We start from the raw sequence: 24826 nt of genomic DNA, 5'->3' as shown, positions 1-24826 counted from the left end.
CCTGTCGTTCTCCTCCAGGATCTCCTCCATGTTCTGTGCCCAGGTTGCTGCTCCTGTCGTTCTCCTCCATGTTCTCCTCAAAGTTCTGTGCCCAGGTGGCCCCTCCTTTTGTTCTCTGCCAGGTTCTCCGCCCAGGTCGCTCCTCCTGTCGTTCTCCTCCAGGTTCTCCAAGTTCTCCGCCCAGGTTGCCACTCCTGTCGTTTTCCTCCAGGATCTCCTCCACGTTCTGTGTCCAGGACGCTCCTCCTGTCGTTCTCCTCCAGGTTCTCCTCCAGATGCTGCGCACAGGTTGCCCCTCCTATCGTTCTCCTCCACGTTCTGTGCCCAGGTCGCTCCTCCTGTCGTTCTCCTCCAGGTTCTCCAAGTTCTCCGCCCAGGTGGCCCCTCCTGTCGTTCTCCAGGATCTCCTCCAAGTTCTGCCCCCAGGTGGCTCCTCCTGTCGTTCTCCTCCAGGTTTTCCTCCACGTTCTGTGCCCAGGTGGCCCCTCCTGTCGTTCTCCGCCAGGTTCTCCACCCAGGTCGCTCCTCCTGTCGTTCTCCTCCAGGTTCTCCAAATTCTCCGCCCAGGTGGCCCCTCCTGTCGTTCTCCTCCAGGATCTCCTCCAAGTTCTGCCCCGAGATGGCCCCTCCTGTCGTTCTCCTCCAGGTTCTCCTCCATGTTCTGTGCCCAGGACGCTCCTCCTGTCGTTCTCCTCCAGGTTCTCCTCCACGTTCTGTGCCCAGGTTGCTCCTCCTGTCGTTCTCCTCCAAGTTCTCCAAGTTCTCCGCCCAGGTGGCCCCTTCTGTCGTTCTCTTCCTGGTTCTCCTCCACGTTTTGTGCCCAGGTCGCTCCTCCTTTCGTTCTCCTCCAGGTTCTTCTCCAGGTTCTCCTCCACGTTCTGTGCCCAGGTCGCTCCTCCTGTCGTTCTCCTGCAGGTTCTCCTCCAGGATCTGCGCACAGGTGGCCCCTCCTGTCATTCTCCAGGATCTCCTCCAAGTTCTGCCCCCAGGTGGCTCCTCCTGTCGTTCTCCTCCAGGTTCTCCTCCACGTTCTGTGCCCAGGTTGCTCCTCCTGTCGTTCTCCTCCAGGTTATCCTCCAAGTTCTGCCCCCAGGTGGCTCCTCCTGTCGTTCTCCTCCAGGTTCTCCTCCACGTTCTGCGCCCAGGTTGCTCCTCCTGTCGTTCTCCTCCAGGTTCTCCTCCAAGTTCTGTGCCCAGGTCGCTCCTCCTGTCGTTCTCCTCCAGGTTCTCCTCCATGTTCTGCGCCCAGGTTGCCGCTCCTGTCATTCTCCTCCAGGTTCTCCTCCACGTTCTGTGCCCAGATTGCTCCTCTTGTCGTTCTCCTCCAGGTTCTCCTCCAAGTTCTTCCCCCAGGTTGCTCCTCCTGTCGTTCTCCTCCAGGTTCTCCTCCAAGTTCTGTGCCCATGTCGCTCCTCCTGTCGTTCTCCTCCAGGTTCTCCTCCACGTTCTGCGCCCAGGTTGCCGCTCCTATCGTTCTCCTCCAGATTCTCCTCCACGTTCTGTGCCCAGATTGCTGCTCCTGTCGTTCTCCTCCAAGTTCTCCAAGTTCTGCCCCCAGGTGGCCCCTCCTGTCGTTCTCCTCCAGGATCTCCTCCACGTTCTGTGCCCAGGTCGCTCCTCCTGTCGTTCTCCTCTAGGTTCTCCTCCAGATGCTGCGCACAGGTTGCCCCTTCTATTGTTCTCCTCCTGTCGTTCTCCTGCAGGTTCTCCTCCAGGATCTGTGCACAGGTGGCCCCTCCTTTTGTTCTCCGCCAGGTTCTCCAAGTTCTCCGCCCAGGTGGCCCCTCCTGTCGTTCTCTTCCTGGTTCTCCTCCAAGTTCTGTGCCCAGGTCGCTCCTCCTTTCGTTCTCCTCCAGGTTCTCCTCCAAGTTCTGTGCCCAGGTGGCCCCTCCTTTCGTTCTCTGCCAGGTTCTCCGCCCAGGTCGCTCCTCCTGTCGTTCTCCTCCAGGTTCTCCTCCAGATGCTGCGCACATGTTGCCCCTCCTATCGTTCTCCTCCACGTTCTCCGCCCAGGTCGCTCCTCCTGTCGTTCTCCTCCAGGTTCTCCAAGTTCTCCGCCCAGGTGGCCCCTCCTGTCGTTCTCCAGGATCTCCTCCAAGTTCTGCCCCCAGGTGGCTCCTCCTGTCGTTCTCCTCCAGGTTTTCCTCCACGTTCTGTGCCCAGGTTGCCCCTCCTGTTGTTCTCCGCCAGGTTCTCCACCCAGGTCGCTCCTCCTGTCGTTCTCCTCCAGGTTCTCCAAGTTCTTCGCCCAGGTGGCCCCTCCTGTCGTTCTCCTCCAGGTTCTCCTCCATGTTCTGTGCCTAGGTCGCTCGTCCTGTCGTTCTCCTCCAAGTTCTGCCCCCAGGTGGCTCCTCCTGTTGTTCTCCGCCAGGTTCTCCGCCCAGGTCGCTCCTCCTGTCGTTCTTCTCCAGGTTCTCCAAGTTCTCCGCCCAGGTGGCCCCTCCTGTCGTTCTCCTCCAGGATCTCCTCCAAGTTCTGCCCCGAGGTGGCCCCTCCTGTCGTTCTCTTCCTGGTTCTCCTCCACGTTCTGTGCCCAGGTCGCTCCTCCTGTCGTTCTCCTCCAGGTTCTCCAAGTTCTCCGCCCAGGTTGCCCCTCCTGTCGTTCTCCAGGATCTCCTCCAAGTTCTGTGCCCAGGTCGCTCCTCCTGTCATTCTCCTCCAGGTTCTCCTTCACGTTCTGTGCCCAGGTCGCTCCTCCTGTCGTTCTCCTCCAGGTTCTCCTCCAAGTTCTCCTCCAAGTTCTGCCCCCAGGTGGCTCCTGTCATTCTTCTCCAGGTTCTCCTCCACGTTCTGCGCCCAGGTTGCTCCTCCTGTCGTTCTCCTCCAGGTTCTCCTCCAAGTTCTGTGCCCAGGTGGCCCCTCCTTTCGTTCTCCGCCAGGTTCTCCGCCCAGGTTGCTCCTCCTGTCGTTCTCCTCCAGGTTCTCCAAGTTCTCCGCCCAGGTGGCCCCTCCTGTCATTCTCCACGATCTCCTCCACGTTCTGTGCCCAGGTTGCTCCTCCTGTCTTTCTTCTCCAGGTTCTCCTACAGATGCTGCGCACAGGTTGCCCCTCCTATCGTTCTCCTCCACGTTCTCCGCCCAGGTCGCTCCTCCTGTCGTTCTCCTCCAGGTTCTCCAAGTTCTCCGCCCAGGTGGCCCCTCCTGTCGTTCTCCAGGATCTCCTCCAAGTTCTGCCCCGAGGTGGCCCCTCCTGTCTTTCTCTTCCTGGTTCTCCTCCACGTTCTGTGCCCAGGTCGCTCCTCCTTTCCTTCTCCTCTAGGTTCTCCTCCATGTTCTCCTCCACGTTCTGTGCCCAGGTCGCTCCTCCTGTCGTTCTCCTCCAGGTTCTCCTCCAAGTTCTGTGCCCAGGTGGCCTCTCCTGTCGTTCTCTGCCAGGTTCTCCGCCCAGGTCGCTCCTCCTGTCGTTCTCCTCCAGGTTCTCCAAGTTCTCCGCCCAGGTCGCTCCTCCTGTCGTTCTCCTCCAGGATCTCCTCCACGTTCTGTGCCCAGGTTGCTGCTCCTGTCGGTCTCCTCCAGGTTCTCCAGTTTCTCCGCCCAGGTGGCCCCTCCTGTCGTTCTCCTCCAGGATCTCCTCCACGTTCTGTGACCAGGTCGCTCCTCCTGTCGTTCTCCTCCAGGTCCTCCTCCAGATGCTGTGCACAGGTTGCCCCTCCTATCGTTCTCCTCCACGTTCTCCGCCCAGGTCGCTCCTCCTGTTTTTCTTCTCCAGGTTCTCCAAGTTCTCCGCCCAGGTGGCCCCTCCTGTCGTTCTCCAGGATCTCCTCCAAGTTCTGCCCCAAGTTGGCCCCTCCTGTCGTTCTCTTCCTGGTTCTCCTCCACGTTCTGTGCCCAGGTCGCTCCTCCTGTCGTTCTCCTCCAGGTTCTCCTCCACGTTCTGTGCCGAGGTCACTCCTCCTGTCGTTCTCCTCCAGGTTCTCCTCCAAGTTCTGCCCCCAGGTGGCTCCTCCTGTCGTTCTCCTCCAGGTTCTCCTCCACGTTCTGCGCCCAGGTTGCTCCTCCTGTCGTTCTCCTCCAGGTTCTCCTCCAAGTTCTGTGCCCAGGTGGCCCCTCCTGTCGTTCTCCACCAGGTTCTCCGCCCAGGTGGCCCCTCCTGTCGTTCTCCTCCACGATCTCCTCCACGTTCTGTGCCCAGGTCGCTCCTCCTGTCGTTCTCCTCCAGGTTCTCCTCCAGATGCTGGGCACAGGTTGCCCCTCCTATCGTTCTCCTCCACGTTCTCCGCCCAGGTCGCTCCTCCTGTCGTTCTCCTGCAGGTTCTCCAAGTTCTCCGCCCAGGTGGCCCCTCCTGTCGTTCTCCAGGATCTCCTCCAAGTTCTGCCCCGAGATGGCCCCTCCTGTCGTTCTCCTCCAGGTTCACTTCCATGTTCTGTGCCCAGGTCGCTCCTCCCGTCGTTCTCCTCCAGGTTCTCCTCCACGTTCTGTGCCCAGGTCGCTCGTCCTGTCGTTCTCCTCCAGGTTCTCCTCCAAGTTCTGGCCCCAGGTGGCTCCTCCTGTTGTTCTCCTCCAGGTTTTCCTCCACGTTCTTTGCCCAGGTTGCTCCTCCTGTCGTTCTCCTCCAGATTCTCCTTCAAGTTCTGTGCCCAGGTGGCCCCTCCTGTTGTTCTCCGCCAGGTTCTCCGCCCAGGCCACTCCTCCTGTCGTTCTCCTCCAGGTTCTCCAAGTTCTCCGCCCAGGTGGCCCCTCCTGTCGTTCTCCAGGATCTCCTCCAAGTTCTGCCCCGAGGTGGCCCCTCCTGTCGTTCTCTTCCTGGTTCTCCTCCACGTTCTGTGCCCAGGTCGCTCCTCCTGTCGTTCTCCTCCAGGTTCTCCAAGTTCTCCGCCCAGGTGGCCCCTCCTGTCGTTCTCCTCCAGGTTCTCCTCCAAGTTCTGTGCCCAGGTCGCTCCTCCTGTCGTTCTCCTCCAGGTTCTCCTCCACCTTCTGCGCCCAGGTTGCCGCTCCTGTCGTTCTCCTCCAGGTTCTCCAAGTTCTCCGCCCAGGTGGCCCCTCCTGTCGTTCTTCTCTAGGTTCTCCTCCACGTTCTGTGCCCAGATTGCTCCTCTTGTCGTTCTCCTCCAGGTTCTCCTCCAAGTTCTGCCCCCAGGTGGCTCCTCCTGTCGCTCTCCTCCAGGTTCTCCTCCACGTTCTGCGCCCAGGTTGCTCCTCCTGTCGTTCTCCTCCAGGTTCTCCTCCACGTTCTGTGTCCAGGTCGCTCCTCCTGTCGATCTCCTCCAGGTTCTCCTCCAGATGCTGCGCACAGGTTGCCCCTCCTATCGTTCACCTCCACGTTCTCCGCCCAGGTGGCCCCTCCTGTCGTTCTCCTCCAGGTTCTCCTCCACGTTCTGTGCCCAGATTGCTCCTCCTGTCGTTCTCCAGGATCTCCTCCAAGTTCTGCCCCGAGGTGGCCCCTCCTGTCGTTCTCTTCCTGGTTCTCCTCCACGTTCTGTGCCCAGGTCGCTCCTCCTTTCGTTCTCCTCCAGGTTCTCCTCCATGTTCTCCTCCACGTTCTGTGCCCAGGTCGCTCCTCCTGTAGTTCTCCTCCAGGTTCTGCTCCAAGTTCTGTGCCCAGGTGGCCCCTCCTGTCGTTCTCTGCCAGGTTCTCCGCCCAGGTCGCTCCTCCTGTCGTTCTCCTCCAGGATCTCCTCCATGTTCTGTGCCCAGGTTGCTGCTCCTGTCGTTCTCCTCCATGTTCTCCTCAAAGTTCTGTGCCCAGGTGGCCCCTCCTGTTGTTCTCTGCCAAGTTCTCCGCCCAGGTTGCCACTCCTGTCGTTCTCCTCCAGGATCTCCTCCACATTCTGTGTCCAGGACGCTCCTCTTGTCGTTCTCCTCCAGGTTCTCCTCCAGATGCCGCGCACAGGTTGCCCCTCCTATCGTTCTCCTCCACCTTCTCTGGCCAGGTCGCTCCTCCTGTCGTTCTCCTCCAGGTTCTCCAAGTTCTCCGCCCAGGTGGCCCCTCCTGTCGTTCTCCAGGATCTCCTCCAAGTTCTGCCCCCAGGTGGCTCCTCCTGTCTTTCTCCTCCAGGTTTTCCTCAACGTTCTGTGCCCAGGTGGCCCCTCCTTTCGTTCTCCGCCAGGTTCTCCACCCAGGTCGCTCCTCCTGTCGTTCTCCTCCAGGTTCTCCAAGTTCTCCGCCCAGGTGGGCCCTTCTGTCGTTCTCTTCCTGGTTCTCCTCCACGTTTTGTGCCCAGGTCGCTCCTCCTTTCGTTCTCCTCCAGGTTCTCCTCCAGGTTCTCCTCCACGTTCTGTGCCCAGGTCGCTCCTCCTGTCGTTCTCCTGCAGGTTCTCCTCCAGGGTCTGCGCACAGGTGGCCCCTCCTGTTGTTCTCCGCCAGGTTCTCCGCCCAGGTCGCTCCTCCTGTCGTTCTCCTCCAGGTTCTCCAAGTTCTCCGCCCAGGTGGCCCCTCCTGTCATTCTCCAGGATCTCCTCCAAGTTCTGCCCCCAGGTGGCTCCTCCTGTCGTTCTCCTCCAGGTTCTCCTCCACGTTCTGTGCCCAGGTTGCTCCTCCTGTCGTTCTCCTCCAGGTTCTCCTCCAAGTTCTGCCCCCAGGTGGCTCCTCCTTTCGTTCTCCTCCAGGTTCTCCTCCACGTTCTGCGCCCAGCTTGCTCCTCCTGTCGTTCTCCTCCAGGTTCTCCCCCAAGTTCTGTGCCCAGGTCGCTCCTCCTGTCGTTCTCCTCCAGGTTCTCCTCCATGTTCTGCGCCCAGGTTGCCGCTCCTGTCATTCTCCTCCAGGTTCTCCTCCACGTTCTGTGCCCAGATCACTCCTCTTGTCGTTCTCCTCCAGGTTCTCCTCCAAGTTCTTCCCCCAGGTTGCTCCTCCTGTCGTTCTCCTCCAGGTTCTCCTCCAAGTTCTGTGCCCAGGTCGCTCCTCCTGTCGTTCTCCTCCAGGTTCTCCTCCACGTTCTGCGCCCAGGTTGCCGCTCCTGTCGTTCTCCTCCAGATTCTCCAAGTTCTCCGCCCAGGTGGCCCCTCCTGTCTTTCTCCTCCAGGTTCTCCTCCACGTTCTGTGCCCAGATTGCTGCTCCTGTCGTTCTCCTCCAAGTTCTCCAAGTTTTGCCCCCAGGTGGCCCCTCCTGTCGTTCTCCTCCAGGATCTCCTCCACGTTCTGTGCCCAGGTCGCTCCTCCTGTCGTTCTCCTCTAGGTTCTCCTCCAGATGCTGCGCACAGGTTGCCCCTTCTATCGTTCTCCTCCACGTTCTCCGCCCAGGTCGCTCCTCCTGTCGTTCTCCTCCAAGTTCTCCAAGTTCTGCGCCCAGGTGGCCCCTCCTGTCGTTCTCCAGGATCTCCTCCAAGTTCTGCCCCGAGGTGGCCCCTCCTGTCGTACTCTTCCTGGTTCTCCTCCACGTTCTTTGCCCAGGTGGCCCCTCCTGTCGTTCTCTTCCTGGTTCTCCTCCACGTTCTGTGCCCAGGTCGCTCCTCCTTTCGTTCTCCTCCAAGTTCTCCTCCGTGTTCTCCTCCACGTTCTGTGCCCAGGTCGCTCCTCCTGTAGTTCTCCTCCAGGTTCTCCTCCAAGTTCTGTGCCCAGGTGGCCCCTCCTGTCGTTCTCTGCCAGGTTCTCCGCCCAGGTCGCTCCTCCTGTCGTTCTCCTCCAGATTCTCCAAGTTCTCCGCCCAGGTGGCCCCTCCTGTCGTTCTCCTCCAGGATCTCCTCCAAGTTCTGCCCCGAGGTGGCCCCTCCTGTCGTTCTCTTCCTGGTTCTCCTCCACGTTCTGTGCCCAGGTCGCTCCTCCTGTCGTTCTCCTCCAGGTTCTCCAAGTTCTCCGCCCAGGTGGCCCCTCCTTTCGTCCAGGATCTCCTCCAAGTTCTGCCCCGAGGTGGCCACTCCTGTCGTTCTCCTCCAGGTTCTCCTCCATGTTCTGTGCCCAGGACGCTCCTCCTGTCGTTCTCCTCCAGGTTCTCCTCCACGTTCTGTGCCCAGGTCGCTCGTCCTGTCGTTCTCCTCCAGGTTCTCCTCCAAGTTCTGCCCCCAGGTGGCTCCTCTTGTCGTTCTCCTCCAGGTTTTCCTCCACGTTCTGTGCCCAGGTTGCTCCTCCTGTCGTTCTCCAGGATCTCCTCCAAGTTCTGCCCCCAGGTGGCCCCTCCTGTTGTTCTCCTCCAGGTTTTCCTCCATGTTCTGTGCCCAGCTTGCTCCTCCTGTCGTTCTCCTCCAGGTTCTCCCCCAAGTTCTGTGCCCAGGTCGCTCCTCCTGTCGTTCTCCTCCAGGTTCTCCTCCATGTTCTGCGCCCAGGTTGCCGCTCCTGTCATTCTCCTCCAGGTTCTCCTCCACGTTCTGTGCCCAGATCACTCCTCTTGTCGTTCTCCTCCAGGTTCTCCTCCAAGTTCTTCCCCCAGGTTGCTCCTCCTGTCGTTCTCCTCCAGGTTCTCCTCCAAGTTCTGTGCCCAGGTCGCTCCTCCTGTCGTTCTCCTCCAGGTTCTCCTCCACGTTCTGCGCCCAGGTTGCCGCTCCTGTCGTTCTCCTCCAGATTCTCCAAGTTCTCCGCCCAGGTGGCCCCTCCTGTCTTTCTCCTCCAGGTTCTCCTCCACGTTCTGTGCCCAGATTGCTGCTCCTGTCGTTCTCCTCCAAGTTCTCCAAGTTTTGCCCCCAGGTGGCCCCTCCTGTCGTTCTCCTCCAGGATCTCCTCCACGTTCTGTGCCCAGGTCGCTCCTCCTGTCGTTCTCCTCTAGGTTCTCCTCCAGATGCTGCGCACAGGTTGCCCCTTCTATCGTTCTCCTCCACGTTCTCCGCCCAGGTCGCTCCTCCTGTCGTTCTCCTCCAAGTTCTCCAAGTTCTGCGCCCAGGTGGCCCCTCCTGTCGTTCTCCAGGATCTCCTCCAAGTTCTGCCCCGAGGTGGCCCCTCCTGTCGTACTCTTCCTGGTTCTCCTCCACGTTCTTTGCCCAGGTGGCCCCTCCTGTCGTTCTCTTCCTGGTTCTCCTCCACGTTCTGTGCCCAGGTCGCTCCTCCTTTCGTTCTCCTCCAAGTTCTCCTCCGTGTTCTCCTCCACGTTCTGTGCCCAGGTCGCTCCTCCTGTAGTTCTCCTCCAGGTTCTCCTCCAAGTTCTGTGCCCAGGTAGCCCCTCCTGTCGTTCTCTGCCAGGTTCTCCGCCCAGGTCGCTCCTCCTGTCGTTCTCCTCCAGATTCTCCAAGTTCTCCGCCCAGGTGGCCCCTCCTGTCGTTCTCCTCCAGGATCTCCTCCAAGTTCTGCCCCGAGGTGGCCCCTCCTGTCGTTCTCTTCCTGGTTCTCCTCCACGTTCTGTGCCCAGGTCGCTCCTCCTGTCGTTCTCCTCCAGGTTCTCCAAGTTCTCCGCCCAGGTGGCCCCTCCTTTCGTCCAGGATCTCCTCCAAGTTCTGCCCCGAGGTGGCCACTCCTGTCGTTCTCCTCCAGGTTCTCCTCCATGTTCTGTGCCCAGGACGCTCCTCCTGTCGTTCTCCTCCAGGTTCTCCTCCACGTTCTGTGCCCAGGTCGCTCGTCCTGTCGTTCTCCTCCAGGTTCTCCTCCAAGTTCTGCCCCCAGGTGGCTCCTCTTGTCGTTCTCCTCCAGGTTTTCCTCCACGTTCTGTGCCCAGGTTGCTCCTCCTGTCGTTCTCCAGGATCTCCTCCAAGTTCTGCCCCCAGGTGGCCCCTCCTGTTGTTCTCCTCCAGGTTTTCCTCCATGTTCTGTGCCCAGGTCGCTCCTCCTTTCGTTCTCCTCCAGGTTCTCCTCCACGTTCTGCGCCCAGGTTGCTCCTCCTGTCGTTCTCCTCCAGGTTCTCCTCCAAGTTCTGCGCCCAGGTCGCTCCTCCTGTCGTTCTCCTCCAGGTTCTCCTCCAAGTTCTGCCCCCAGGTGGCCCCTCCTGTCGTTCTCCTCCAGGTTCTCCTCCACGTTCTGCGCCCAGGTTGCTCCTCCTGTCGTTCTCCTCCAGGTTCTCCTCCACGTTCTTCGCCCAGGTTGCTCCTCCTGTCGTTTTCCTCCATGTTCTCCTCCAAGTTCTGCGCCCAGGTGGCCCCTCCTGTCGTTCTCCTCCAGGATCTTCTCCAAGTTCTGCCCCGAGGTTGCCCCTCCTGTCGTTCTCTTCCTGGTTGTCCTCCACGTTCTGTGCCCAGGTTGCCGCTCCTGTCGTTCTCCTCCAGGTCCTCCAAGTTCTCCGCCCAGGTGGCCCCTCCTGTCGTTCTCCTCCAGGTTCTCCTCCACGTTCTGTGCCCAGGTTGCTGCTCCTGTCCGTCTCCTCCAAGTTCTCCAAGTTCTCCGCCCAGGTGGCCCCTTCTGTCGTTCTCTTCCTGGTTCTCCTCCACGTTCTGTGCCCAGGTCGCTCCTCCTTTCGTTCTCCTCCAGGTTCTCCTCCACGTTCTGTGCCCAGGTCGCTCCTCCTGTTGTTCTCCTGCAGGTTCTCCTCCAGGATCTGCGCACAGGTGGCCCCTCCTGTCGTTCTCCTCCAGGTTCTCCTCCAGGTTCTGCGCACGGATCGCTCCTCCTGTCGTTCTCCACCAGGTTCTCCGCCCAGGTCGCTCCTCCTGTCGTTCTCCTCCAGGTTCTCCTCCACGTTCTGTGCCCAGGTGGCCCCTCCTGTCGTTCTCCTCCAGGTTCTCCTCCACGTTCTGTGCCCAGGTGGCCCCTCCTGTATTTCTCCTCCAGGTTCTCCTCCAGATTCTGCGCACAGGTGGCCCGTGCTATCGTTCTCCTCCACGTTCTGTGCCCAGGTTGCTCCTCCTGTCCTTCTCCTCCAGGTTCTCCTCCACGTTCTGTGCCCAGGTGGCCCCTCCTGTCGTTCTCCTCCAGGTTCTCCTCCAGGACCTGCGCACAGGTGGCTCCTCCTGTCCTTCTCCTCCAGGTTCTCCTCCAAGTTCTGCCCCCAGGTGGCCCCTCCTGTCGTTCTCCTCCAGTATCTCTTCCAGGTTCTGCGCCCAGGTGGCCCCTCCTGTCGTTCTCCTTTAGGTTCTCCTCCACGTTCTGTGCCCAGGTCGCTCCTCCTGTCGTTCTCCTCCAGGTTCTCCTCCAGGATCTGCGCACAGGTGGCTCCTCCTGTCGTTCTCCTCCAGGTTCTCCTCCAGATGCTGCGCACAGGTGGCCCTTCCTATCGTTCTCCTCCACGTTCTCTGCCCAGGTGTCCCCTCCTGTTGTTCTCCTCCAGGTTCTCCGCCCAGGTCGCTCCTCCTGTCGTTCTCCACCAAGTTTCTCCAAGTTCTCCGCCCAGGTGGCTCGTCCTGTCGTTCTCCTCCACGTTCTGTGCTCAGGTTGCTCCTCCTGTCGTTCTCCTCCAGGTTCTCCTCCAAGTTCTGCCCCCAGGTCGCTCCTCCTGTTTTTCTCCTCCAGGTTATCCTCCAAGTTCTGCCCCCGGGTGGCCCCTCCTGTCGTTCTCCTCCAGGTTCTCCTCCAGGTTCTGCGCCCAGGTTGCTCCTCCTGTTGTTCTCCTCCAGGTTCTTCTCCAGGTTCTGCGCACAGGTCGCTCCTCCTGTCGTTCTCCTCCACGTTCTGTGTCCAGGTTGCTCCTCCTGTCATTCTCCTCCAGGTTCTTCTCCAGGTTCTGTGCATGGGTCGCTCCTCCTTTTGTTCTCCACCAGGTTCTCCGCCCAGGTTGCTCCTCCTGTCATTCTCCTCCAGGTTCTTCTCCAGGTTCTGTGCACGGGTCGCTCCTCCTGTTGTTCTCTGCCAGGTTCTCAGCCCAGATGTCGTTTTCCTGTCAGGTGTTACTGATGAAGATGACGATGAAGGCTTCCTGTCATGTGTTACTGATGAAGATGACGATGAAGTTTTCCTGTCAGGTGTTACTGATGAAGATGACGATGAAGGTTTTCCTGTCAGGTGTAACTGATGAAGATGAAGGTTTTCCCGTCAGATGTAACTGATGAAGATGAAGTTTTTCCTGTCAGGTGTTACTGATGAAGATGAAGGTTTTCCTGTTTGTCTCTCTCATGTCCCCCAGGACAAGTCTCTCTCCTCCTGTCCCCTGTGACAGGTGTCTTTCTCTCCTCCTGTCCCCCATAACAGGTGTTTGTCTCTCTCTCTACTTGTTCCCAGGACAGTTGTCTCTCTCTCTTCCTGTCCCCATGACAGTTGTCTCTCACTCCTCCTGTCCCCATGACAGTTGTCTCTCACTCCTCCTGTCCCCATGACAGTTGTCTCTCTCTCTTCCTGTCCCCATGACAGGTGTCTCTCACTCCTCCTGTCCCCATGACAGTTGTCTCTCTCTCTTCCTGTCCCCATGACAGGTGTCTCTCTCTCTTCCTGTCCCCATGACAGTTGTCTCTCTCTCTTCCTGTCCCCATGACAGTTGTCTCTCTCTCTTCCTGTCCCCATGACAGGTGTCTCTCTCTCTTCCTGTCCCCATGACAGGTGTCTCTCACTCCTCCTGTCCCCCAGGACAGGTGTCTCTCTCTCTCTCTCTCCTGTGTGTTCCAGGGATGAGGGATTCACCGTCGAAAAATGTTCGCATTTCAACCTGATCATTTTCAAGTTTCTTTCACACTGAAATGAAGTGCATGACTCAGGTCACACTCCTGCATCCTTATGTGACATATGATCTGAGTTGTCCTGAAAAAATAGATGTTATGGACTGTGATCGTTTTTCAAAAGGAAAAAGCAAAGGTGTGAAACAAAAATCAGTTTCCAGCAGCTGTTGGTGGTAAAGTGTCCAATGCCCACCACAGCCAGAGAGAAAGGTCAGTGTAAATAAAGTTATTACCATTAATAATATATTGCATTGTTTTTCTTAAATTTCATCATCCTGTTTTAAGTGTTGTTTACCTGATACTCACGCAGTCATGAGCACATCAGGACTGATCCAATGTGATTGTAGAATGTCTGCATTTTATGTAGTTTACAAGTGTTTTCGTGCTACCTGTCAAAATCACTTTAAACCATTTAAATAATTTTAAATCACTTTAAACCACGTTGTCTTGAAAGGTGTAAACACTGTTTTATTGACTTTTAATACAATTAGTATTTCTATAGATTTTAAAATTAGAAATGTTTATAGTATTATACAGCAAGTTTTTTAGAGTATATACTAACCGTTAACGTTCATGTTACTAACCTGTCTGTTTTGCCTTTTTGTTATTTTTGTTTTTGTATGTAAGCTGCTGAATATTTTGAATTTCCCTCGGGATTAATAAAGCGTCTGTCCGTCGAGTCGTCGGATCCTCTTGATCCTCATCAGGGTCATGGGGGGCTGGAGTCTATCCCAGCTGACTGCGGGTGAAGGCAGGGGACACCTGGACAGGTAACAGTCTATCACAGGTTCACCTGGACAGGTAACTGTATCACAGGGCTACACAGAGAGACAAACATTCACACCTATGGACAGTTTAGAATCACCAATTGACCTCAGCATGTTTCTGGACTGTGGGAGAACCTGGAGGAAACCCACGCATGTACAGGAGAACATGGAGACTCCATGCAGGAAGATCCCAGGAAGGCTGGGACACAAACCGAGGATCTTCTAGCTGTGAGGCGACGGAGCTAACCACCAAGCTACTGTGCAGCCTGCTGCTACTATTATTTTTTTTATTGTCTAATATTCAGATTATTGTCCAGATGAGTAGTTGATCATTCTGTTAATCGCTTGTCAGAAAATTGGTTAAAAAAAAAAAATATGGGATGCCAGATTGAACAGGCCACACACCTGAATATATTGAATTTGTAATAGCAACAACAACAACCTGGTTGTGTCACATTTCTGTGCGTTACAAAATGTGTTAGGTGGGAAATAATAATAATTAGAATTACTATGATGTCAAAAACGTACAGAGGAAGGAGAAAATGAGATTGAAAACCTAAATGCAGGATCTAAAATCATAAAGTGGACATAAATGCTTTCTTACAGTGACATAAAAAAACTGAAAATACACACATTTGACTTTTTTCTTAAAAAGTGATGCATTAGATGAAATAATTGTCAGAATAATTCAAACCCAATTTGCTGTTGCTGTCAGCTGTTTTGTGTAGGTATTATGTTTGAAAATGAGTTAGAAGACCAAATGCAGTTGTCTTTTGTGCTTTTTTTTAATTGACTTTTATTTCTAAAAATGTAATTCTCAGTACCTCAGCTAAAATGCTGTGCAATTATGTCTCACTGGGGCATTCAACAGACTCACTGTCAAAACAACCACTTGTGATTTCTGCTGTTAAAGTTTTGCAGAGGTTTTAGCTAAGTGTGTGTACATGTGTAATTGTGGTGCATAACCTTTCATGCTTCTGTTTAAATTGCTTGAAGCGGACCAGCGGTCATCAAGCTTTCTGTATCAGCAGAACGATGGTGCCGCCGCTGTTTGCTAACATGGTTCACTTTGTGTGTCTCTGCAGGGGGAGGTGGTGCACTGGCTGGCCTGTTGGCTGGATGCAGCCTGCAGGAAGGGCTCCACTCCCACAGTGGGTAAAGGACTGATGGAGGGAGGATCCTTCACTCGTCCAAACTCAGGTCAGACGCTGGCGCCTCTGCAGGACAATAATCCAGTAAAACCTGCCTCTGAATACGGCCCAATGCATAAAAACACTCAACTATTTTAAATAACTAATGGATTCTGGTTAAATGTCTTTTATTCTTTTAAAGCTGTGTAATCCTTCAAACTACTGGATCATGAACTATGTGTTTGCAAACTCAGGCTTTGCCAAAGTGAGTTGAAAAATGTCAGCAGTTGTTCAGTGAGTTATTTTAAACAGGAGCCAGTGAACAAGCACAGTAGACCTGTTTTTATATCTCCTCTTTGTCTGTGTCACAGAGCTACCTCAGGTTATAAACATTTCTCAGAGAGCCCATAGTGTACACATTTAGAGGTTCCGAATTGATTTTGTGGGTCGAGTAGAATGTTTACAAGTATTCATTTTCAAAAAACACATTATTTTAACATGAGTATTGGGATGTAGCAGCAGCAGAAGAAGCTGCTCATTCTTTGTTTGAGGCCAAACTAGCCACCAGGCAGGCGTTTTGTGTTACATGGTGATGTAGATCAGTAACAGAAGAAATAACTGCACTCTGAATGAGATATTGTGATATGATGATAACAACAGAGCAGCCCCTTATTCATATGATTTCTGAAAACAGAAATATGTGAACTGGTGATTCCAACACAAGAATGATCCAGGATTAGAAAACGAATGCGTTTAACCTGCTGTCTTTAGATGCTCTGCCAAGGTGGTTGTTGAGTTGTGATATTAAAAAGTTTTTTGCAAAGTTTATCTTCGATTTTAACAAAAATGCAACCACACCATCAAGATGACTTCTTCGACTTGGTATCAGACTATTTAGTTCAGCCACTGAACTGAAAATGTTTTCCTGTTCTTTTTTAGACTTGTCGTTCTTTAACATCTGGGCTAGTTTCATTCTTAAACCTACTGCTGAGTTTTTCTTATCTTAAAATGGATGTTTGACCACACACAGCAGTGAGCATGACTGATAAAATGCTGTAGAGTGAATTTATCTGACAAAAATCTGAGTATTTTTCTGTTTTTTCTCACTATTCAGTAACAGACACATCAATAATGCTTGAGTACTTGGAACCCAAAATGTGAAAACGGATTTCATACTAAGTTCTGTTATTATTTTCCTTTGGTGCCTGCTCAAACCTCTGGATGGTGTAAAACAATTCTCACTGCAAGAAAACCCTTGTTTTTATTATTTTACAGTGGAAAGTTAGTTGCTTTGTGTGAATGCTTTTTGACACTTGTGTCTGTTGAGCAGGTTCGTTTTTTGAGATAGAAAACAAACTACTACTTTCCAATTAAGCTGTTTATTTTCTGCCATCAGTGTCTCAAAAGAATCTTGATCAAGGACCTTTTCTGTCTGGAACAGCCTCCCAGAAAATGACAAAGTCTGATATGAACAGAACATTTTATACCGTATTGTGAAATGTGATTGGTTATTGAACACAAACATATCATTCAAATATTGAACAGTGATTGGCTAAAGGTGGGGATAACCGTGGTGTAGACTTAGCTCTCCCATTGGTTGGTGCACAGATACGTCCATATCTCTGGCACACGATTCATCCAATCTCCAGGAACCATCCTGTAAAAGAACCTCCTAGAACCCTCTTCCCTCTCTCTACCTGTCAGTCTTATTCCTCTGTTAACTGAGATGTGATGCAGCTGCTGGTGGTGTCTCATAGGGAGGATTATTATGGTTTCCACTCTTAAACAACCTTGAGTTTAGCGGTTTCAGTAAAATTAGTTGTTTTATTATAAGGACATAGGAATGTGCTGTGTGTGTGAAAACACTCTTTGTACTGGTGTGTGTGTGTGTGTGTGTGTGTGTGTGTGTGTGTGTGTGTGTGTGTGTGTGTGTGTGTGTGTGTGTGTGTGTGTGTGTGTGTGTGTGTGTGTGTGTGTGTGTGTGTGCGCGCAGCTGTAGCTTTCCAGCCTGACCTGTGTGTATCCATCATGTATTTAACCCTTCAGAGCCTGGGGTTAATGCTCTCTCTCTATTCAGGTCAACACAACTCATACATTAATTACACAACAAATGGTTATTAATATTGTAATGTCTGTATATCTTATATAGACATAAAATATAATGAGGCGAAACGAGAGTGGTGTCTTTCAATGTGTTTACTTCTGAACTGCCAGACCAGACTGCCAAACATGGGGTAACAGGCATCCCATAATACCTTGCGCAGGTACTTCTTAAAGTGACCATAACACTGTTTTATACATTACAAATATCAATATTGTATTACTCATATGTGACATCAAGTTCAGTGTTCAGCTAGCAGTGCCTTAAAAAAATAAATCCTAACATGTCCTTGTCTCAGTCTGATCCAGTTCTTCTCTAAGATGAGGAAGTGGGCCGACATGTCCAACCTCTCGCAGGACTTCAGGCTACAAATGGATGGCTGGAGCGAAACTTTGAGGTCTCCACCGTGATCTTCCGCAAGTTTGATGTCTTGATTTAGTAGTAAGAGACTTCCTTTTTGTCCAAACCATTTGACTCTGATGGTGTGTGTCCACTGCATTCAATGTTCAACAAGTGAGCAATGGTTTTGTTTCCATGAATATAAACATATATGAAGAGTACATTGTAGTCCAAATTGTTTTCCTGGTCATAAAACTGTTCACCAAGAAGTGTTTCTATTGGAGAGCTGTTACAGTTTAGGGCTGCATGTGGCAAACAGCTGCTCGAAAATAATAAAAGTTGCTATATTTAACAATAGCGCTTCTAAGCATCCAACTTATACTTACTCCTTGAGTGCTCTTTGCTACTGTGACCTGGAAATCAGTCCCCTCCGCCATCATGGAGGATCTTCCAAACCTTTATATGCTCAGTAAGGAGAGTGGAGCTTAGTGCAAGTAAACACAGCTGTGTTCTACGCACAGTAACTACAGGTTATGTTTCTGTGGTTTAGTGTCTCACACACACACACACACACACATTATTTATCTTTTACTGCAGTATTTTTCCTCTGATATTCTTCTTTTACTGCAGCATTTTAGCTCTAATATTCTTCTTTTACTGCAATACTTTAAATGTATAAGAGCTCATTGTTTGCATCTATTGTACTGCAACTAATGTATTGCATATATTATACTACAACTAATGCATGACAGCTAATTTTTTACAGTAACGTATTAGAGCTAATGCTTATCATCAATTGTACTGTTAGATCTAATATGCTACAGCTAATGAAGCCTGAGTGTTGACCAAATGACCACAAAAAGACACAAAATAATCACAGAAACAAAAAAATTTGAACAAAAACACACAAAAATGACCGCAAAGAGACACAAAATGACCATAAAGAAATGCAAAATGATCACATAACCAAAAATAAAACAGAAAAATGAATACATTTGAAGGGACTGAACAGGAAAACAGTGTGACTTTTGACTTCTTTCAAAGCTGTTTCACTGTAATCATGTTTTGATAGATAGATAGATAGATAGATAGATAGATAGATAGATAGATAGATAGATAGATAGATAGATAGATAGATAGATAGATAGATAGATAGATAGAAACTTTTATTATTTGGATGATGTTCATTTTGTTGTTGACTATCATAGGATAACGTTATTTCTTTTACACCGACAAATCAAAAATAAGATGGTTTCACCTTAGCTGACATGTTTCAACTGCAACTGCAGTCTTCTTCAGAGCGTCATCTGGCGTGTGCTGACGTGTCCTTTTTATCATGTGACCAGTCTGACAGATCTGTCAGAATCTGTCAGATAGGCCACGCCCCCCGCCGTCCGGTGGTCTCTGGAGGATGGAGTCCCAGGTATTAGAGGGTGTAGTCCCCCTCGTCCCGGTTCATGGAGCAGCTCGCCTGCTTCCTGATCTCGATGGCCTCCTTGATCCATCGTTTATGTTTGTTGGTCTCTGATGTTAAAATCCTCCCCCTGTCCCAGTCCATGATAAGATTATTTCTTTTGCAGCGATCCCTGATGGCTGATTTTTTGTTTTCTTGTTCGGCTTTTTCTTTTTGTGTTCTTGTGAGTCGTCCAGTTCATTCATTTATTCATGGCATCAGACCACATGAGTCGATAACAGCCTCGTGGCCTCTCCATTAACCCCTGCCGTTCCCTGGTTCCCTCCAGATGAGTCGTGGCCCCTCCAGTCAGGAAGCAGCAGCGGAGAGCTCTCTGGATCAGGAGAGGCCCAGGCCGAGGCCCTGTGGTGGGGACACCACCTGCAGGTGGCGCTGGTCAACACGGTGGCCTTCAGGGGCATCTGGCAGAAGCAGTTTCTGTTCACCAACTCCCAGAACCTGCCCTTCATCCTGTCTGATGGGACTCCCATCAAGGTGCCCATGAAGTACCAGGCTGCAGAGGTCAGCTTTGGTAAGAGGACCAGAATCATCCACTGGATGAGCTTCTAGGATGTAGTTAGAAGGAACTGTTCAGTTTAGTTATAGAGTGTATATACAGTGTATTATATGACTGGGTGTAATTCTGTGATTAGTTTCACTCATCTGAAGTCGCTTCTGCTGCACGTTTCACGCAGCATCCTTCCCTTCTGCTCTCCCTGTGGTTGCTCTTATATATTATATATATATATATATATATATATATATATATATATATATATATATATATATATATATATATATATATATATATATATATATACACACACACACTATATTGCCAAAAGTATTCGCTCACCTGCCTTGACTCGCATATGAACATAAGTGACATCCCGTTCCTAATCCATAGGGTTCAATATGACGTGGGTCCACCCCTTTGCAGCTAGAACAGCTTCAACTCTTCTGGGAAGGCTGTCCACAAGGTTTAGGAGTGTGTTTATGGGAATTTTTGACCATTCTTCCAGAAGCACATTTGTGAGGTCACACACTGATGTTGGACCAGAAGGTCTGGCTCTCAGTCTCTGCTCTAATTCATCCCAAAGGTGTTCTATGGGGTTGAGGTCAGGACTCTGTGCAGGTCCAGTCAAGTTCATCCACACCAGACTCTGTCATCCATGTCTTTATGGACCTTGCTTTGTGCACTGGTGCACAGTCATGTTGGAAGAGGAAGGGACCAGCTCCAAACTGTTCCCACAAAGTTGGGAGCATGGAATTGTCCAAAATGTCTTGGTATGCTGAAGCATTCAGAGTTCCTTTCACTGGAACTAAGGGTCCAAGCCCAGCTCCTGAAAAACAAGCCCACACCATAATCCCCCCTCCACCAAACTTTACACTTGGCACAATGCAGTCCCACAAGTATCGGTTCTCCTGACAACCACCAAACCCAGACTGGTCCATCAGATTGCCAGATGGAGAAGCGTGATTGGTCACTCCAGAGAAGGTGTCTCCACTGCTCTAGAGTCCAGTGGTGGCTGCTTTACACCACTGCATCCCACGCTTTGCATTGCACTTGGTGATGTATGGCTTGGATGCAGCTGCTCGGCCATGGAAACCCATTCCATGAAGCTCTCTGCTGAAGCACTGTTCTGGAGCTAATCTGAAGGCCACATGAAGTTTGAAGGTCTGTAGCGATTGACTCTGCAGAAAGTTGGCCACCTCTTGGCACTATGCTCCTCAGCATCCACTGATCCCCGCTCCGTCAGTTTACGTGGCCTACCACTTGGTGGCAGAGTTGCTGTCGTTCCTACACACTTCCACTTTCTTATAATACAGCTGACAGTTGACTGTGGAATATTTAGGAGTGAGGAAATGTCACGACTGGATTTGTTGCACAGGTGGCATCCTATCACAGTTCCACGCTGGAATTCACTGAGCTCCTGAGAGCGAGCCATTCTTTCACAAATGTTTGTAAAAGCAGTCTGCAGCCTAGGTGCTGGATTTTATACACCTGTGGACATGGAAGTGATTGGAACATCTGATTCTGATTATTTGGATGGATGAGCCAATATTTTTGCATATATACACACACACACATATATATATATATATATATATATATATATATATGTATATATATATATATATATATATATATATATATATATATATATATTACATATATATATATATATATATATATATATATATATATATATATATATATATATATCCAGTGAATTTAAAAGAGCAGTATTTCTATGAACATTTGGAACTTCAGTTATTTAAACTTCTTAGATGGTTGTTCAATAACATTTGTCAGTGACAGTTCTGATCATCATCAAGGTGATGTTTGACTGTTTCTTTGTCATTTTCTGAACTAAATGACATTAATCCCTCTCTGCAGCTGATCCCAGTGGAGCTTCTACCATCTGTTTCTCATCAACCAGTTCCTCTATCAGACATGCAGCTCCACATTTATTAGAAACTCACTGTTATCTCTGTAATCTCTTTATTTTCCAGTCCTGCCTGTATTTAATTACAACCTTGTTCCATTCAGAACATTTAAATACATTTTCTTTCACCATCCAATAATTGTTTATTATCACAGTGACAAGAGAAAATGTTTCACTTTCTCGATATTTAATAAAATGTTTAGTTAAATATGTTTGGCATTTACAAATGATGTGAGTCGTTTCTGTTTCTACTCTGGTGTTGTCTTTCTTTTAATCTGTTGGACATGGTTCTGTGACGTTTAAAGTGAAATCAGGTGGAAATAGACCTGAGCTAAACTCTACTGATGACTGAATCAGAAGAAGTCCTGACCTCATTGATCTCCCCTCAGGTCAGCTCAGGACGGGATCGGATCAGCGCTACACGGTTCTGGAGCTGCCGTTCCTGGGCCGCTCCCTGAGCCTGCAGGTGCTTCTACCCAGCGAGAGGAAGACGCTACTGTCCTCCCTGGAGGCTCAGCTCACACAGCGCCACCTAGCGTCCTGGGACACCGGCCTGCGCAGAACCAGGATGGACATCTTCCTCCCAAGGTAGAGAACAATGCTTCAGGATTAGAGACTGGTTCAGGACTTGCAGACTCTTCATGAGGCTTGGTTCATAAACATGGATCTTCTTCTGGTGTTTCCAGATTCAGAATGCAGAACAAGTTCAACCTGAGGTCGGTGCTCCCCGCTATGGGCATCAGCGACGCCTTCAACCCCACAGCAGCCGACTTCACCGGGATCTCAGGTCAGTCCATCAGTTCATAAACATCCAGGATGTCCTTCAGGTTTAATCCCAGGTTCTTCAGGTATCTGACAGTTTGTTCCTTCTGAAGTGGAGGAGGGTCTCTATGTGTCTGATGCCTTCCATGAAGTCAGGATAGAAGTCACGGAGGACGGGACCAAAGCAGCTGCTGCTACTGGTGATAATATGATAGATATTAATATAACAAATAGATATTAATCCTACTGTTGTCCTCATTTACGGGCACCAAAAAATATTGTTTCCTTGTCTGAAAAAAGATCCAAAAATTCAGCAAAAAAATTCCCCAAATTTCTGAAAATTTGCAAAAGCTTCAGAAGAAAACTCCAATAATTCCTTAGAAGTTTCCCTTAAAAGTTTTATTTTAAAATAATCCCCCAGATTTGGCAAGAAAAATCTTGTAGATATTTTCAAGAAATGAGTAAAAATATTCCAAAAAAATCTATCTAAAGTGATTATATATATATCAGTAAAACTTCTACTATTGTCTTTAAGTACATTCACAAAAAAAATCAACCAAAATCCAGTGAAATTCGCTGGATTTTGGTTGATTTTTTTTATGAATGTTGTTGAGAAACATTTTAACATTTTTTTTTCCACCAAAAAAATGTTCAACAATTTCCCCAAAATGTTGAAAATGTGGACATCAGAAGTTTCACTGTGAAAATATTTTTTTCCCACATTTTCAAAATTTAAAACGGGTCAATTTTGAGCCGCAGGACGACACGAGGGTTAATAGAACAGAACAAACCAACTGTCTAAAGTTTCTAAAACATGATTTTCTATCCCTGCAGGGATGGTCCTCCTCAAAAGATCCCGAGATCCAGTTTTCAAAGCAGATCGGCCGTTCTTATTTCTACTGCAACAGGTTCACACAGGTATTTACTTCACATCATACAGATGTTTTCAATGTTTTAGTCTAGAAAAGCACCCTAGTCAGGGTATGCTGTTTGACATTTTAGTTTTAGTATGAAAATAAATAGATCTTTGAATGAGTTGCACTGATCAGACACTACAGAAATACTCAGTGGAGCAGACAGGTTTGAGCTGAGCATCAACAGGTGACCTATCCTTGAGCTCCTGGAGGGTTTTTGTGAACAGAAGCTTTGGAACACGTGTGTGAATTACTCCTGTTGGACCTTCTCTCTCAGAAGTTTAAAAATGAAATTAATAAATGATCTGTTTCTGTTCTGTGATTCATGTTCAGTGGTGAAATAAAAAACCATCCAGGAAACTTTTCTACATTGATGCAACGTTTCCCAGAGCTTCATCTGATGACCTGAAACAGAACTGACCTGCTGATGGAGGACCTGTTGAAGAACCCTAACTCTGTAACTGATGAAGATAAAGAAGAAGGTTTTCCTGTCAGGTGTAACTGATGATGATGAAGGTTTTCCTGTCAGGTGTTACTGATGAAGGTGACGATGGGGGACGACTGGGGGACCCTGAGGGGGTCAGCTGGAGTCTTCCTCTTGGACGTCCCTTAGTTCTGCCCCTAGTTCTGCTGCTACAGGCCTAGGCTGCTGGAGGACCTCTCTGGATGCACTGAGCCCTTCTCTATCTACCATTGTATTTAATATACAGTATATATACCATTATTGCATTACACTCACTCTGTTTCTCCCTGTGTCCTTTCTCCGAGTGTCCCTGATCCCAGAGCTGGATGCTTCAGATCTGTGGTGGTTCTCCGACCAACTGGCCTAATCTCCATCTGTGGGATGCTGCTGCTGCTGACCTTCCTCCAGCCCACTGCTTCCAGCTGCCCATTTCCATCAATCTACTCTGCATCACCCTCACTATACTTGATTTGCTCGTCTACATATTTTTGAATTTACCACCAGCTATATATGTAGTATATTTAATGCCAGAGCCATACACCGTAGCAGTAAACTATAATCAGTTTCCAGCCCCGAGGGATATATGCGCAGATTTTTTTAAATACCATGTAGAAGACTATATACAGGAAGATGAGGTATCAGTTCTTGCACATAGACATACAACAGTCCTTTATTACTCCCCAGGTTAGGGGAAATTTCCAGTGTTAGAGCAGCAAAAATCTTTCAGAGCAGCACTAACTACAGTTTACTACAGTAAAGATAATAATTATAATAACAATAATATATACAAGAATGAAAAATGAATAAATACAGTATTTCTACACTATAAGTGACATCAGCATAAAGTGGCTTGTGGAATACATGTAATTGTAAAAGTGCAGAAAATGCCAGCAGTGCAAGGAGTTGTGGAGATTTTCTCAAAACAGGTGAGTCCCGTGAATATGACCAAAATATGAGATAAAACTACCAGAAACATGTACAAAATGGCCAAAATATGATTGGTTGATAATGTATCAGTGTTGTTATTGATTATTGATCGGTTGCAGGGACAGAGATTTGTGTCTGAGTCTCTGCTGTCATCTAATCGCTCTCATGTAAGATCGTGTCACAGGAGGGGCCGCTACTGACCTCTTGTGGACACAGGCGGTAACGACACGACATTATTACTAACTGTATAGCTGGCGACATTACAGGCGAGCAGCACTTCCTGTTCATCTTCAACGTAAAAGCATCTTTCTTTATTGTACATTTTATGTCAAACGAATTATTAAGCGATTTAGGTCGATTCAGAAGGCTCTCTGGTGTAAACCAAGTCGTGTTTGACGACAGCTAGCCTCTCCACTTGCTCCGATTACTTTTGTTGTAGTCTGAGTCACGTCCAAACAGGAAATGAATCCACAATGTAGCTAAAGACAATCTATAGCAGCATCTCCGTGATGGCAGCGTTAGCGAGCTAGCAGCTAATCAGAAGCTAGCGACAAGCTAACTCCAGCGCTACCAGCAGCGTCTCTTTAAAAGGTGCTGATCACGATATCAGGCTGAAACATTAGACCTGGGACAGGAAAAGGAGCTAGAGCTCTGTGTCTTGGAGATAATTGATTTTAGAATTACACGTGTTAAGGTATTAGTCCATGTCATAACAAACCCTCGTTAGCAATTCCGCTAGCTCGGCTAACACTTCCGGTCACGAATGCATTTGTACATTACCTATAACGTGTTCATTTTTGAACGTATAGTGACAACAAACACAATTTGAGGGAGTCGATAAGCTAATGGTCCTGAAATAGATTTTGTTTCATACTGCAGATTCTTCTGAGTCTCACAAAACCACGTTTTAGCCTAAGAGCATTACGATAGTTTTACGTTGAAACAGGAAGTGCTGCTCATCTGTACTGTCGCCAGCTTTGCCTCAAATAATAATTAGTGTCGTTACCGCCTGTGTCCGCCAGAGGGGCAGTAGCGCCCCCTGCTCTGATAAGGATAAGGATAAACTTTATTGATCCCACAGTGGGTAAAGTTCACCGAGCTGCTTCACTGAGGAGAGTCTTTTAGTTTTCAGATAATATGATGGCGA

The 24826-nt window shown here is 50.0% G+C and overlaps 1 protein-coding gene across 9 annotated transcripts; it reads left to right on the top strand.

Moving 5' to 3' along the window:
* Window positions 1-12622: 12622 nt before the first annotated feature.
* LOC111586807 (probable serpin E3) lies at window positions 12623-24125 on the top strand. Of its 9 annotated transcripts, XR_008604485.1 has the most exons (9): window positions 13506-14340; window positions 16670-16812; window positions 18453-18695; window positions 21003-21201; window positions 21300-21400; window positions 21489-21575; window positions 22210-22293; window positions 22623-22746; window positions 22819-24121. XR_008604485.1 is itself a non-coding variant. In XM_055019041.1 (8 exons), exons 4-8 carry the CDS (start codon window positions 18665-18667, stop codon window positions 22386-22388), a joined length of 597 nt encoding a protein of 198 aa, XP_054875016.1. In that variant the 5' UTR covers window positions 12624-13143; window positions 14226-14340; window positions 16670-16812; window positions 18453-18664; the 3' UTR covers window positions 22389-22602. The 9 variants fall into 9 exon arrangements, 8 of the variants coding, with proteins under 8 accessions (XP_054875020.1, XP_054875016.1, XP_054875017.1 ...); XM_055019041.1 differs by lacking the exons at window positions 22623-22746; window positions 22819-24121 and adding an exon at window positions 12624-13143 and having other exon boundaries at window positions 14226-14340; window positions 22210-22602; XM_055019042.1 differs by lacking the exons at window positions 22623-22746; window positions 22819-24121 and adding an exon at window positions 16420-16534 and having other exon boundaries at window positions 12624-14340; window positions 22210-22602.
* Window positions 24126-24826: the final 701 nt, after the last annotated feature.

This window comes from Amphiprion ocellaris, chromosome 17 (genome assembly GCF_022539595.1).
Source record: "Amphiprion ocellaris isolate individual 3 ecotype Okinawa chromosome 17, ASM2253959v1, whole genome shotgun sequence".
Taxonomy (NCBI): domain Eukaryota; kingdom Metazoa; phylum Chordata; class Actinopteri; family Pomacentridae; genus Amphiprion; species Amphiprion ocellaris.
Note: the sequence above shows the minus strand (reverse complement) of the source record. Positions and strands in the feature narration are given on the sequence as shown.

What these genes read in the sequence shown, in the direction of transcription:
- LOC111586807 (XM_055019041.1), top strand. Translation starts at nt 18,665, where the DNA reads ATGAAGTACCAGGCTGCAGAGGTCAGCTTTG. An exon ending in CGACTTCACCGGGATCTCAG is followed by an intron (nt 21,401 to 21,488) that starts GTCAGTCCATCA and finishes TTCCTTCTGAAG; the next exon opens with TGGAGGAGGGTCTCTATGTG. An exon ending in CAAAGCAGCTGCTGCTACTG is followed by an intron (nt 21,576 to 22,209) that starts GTGATAATATGA and finishes CTATCCCTGCAG; the next exon opens with GGATGGTCCTCCTCAAAAGA.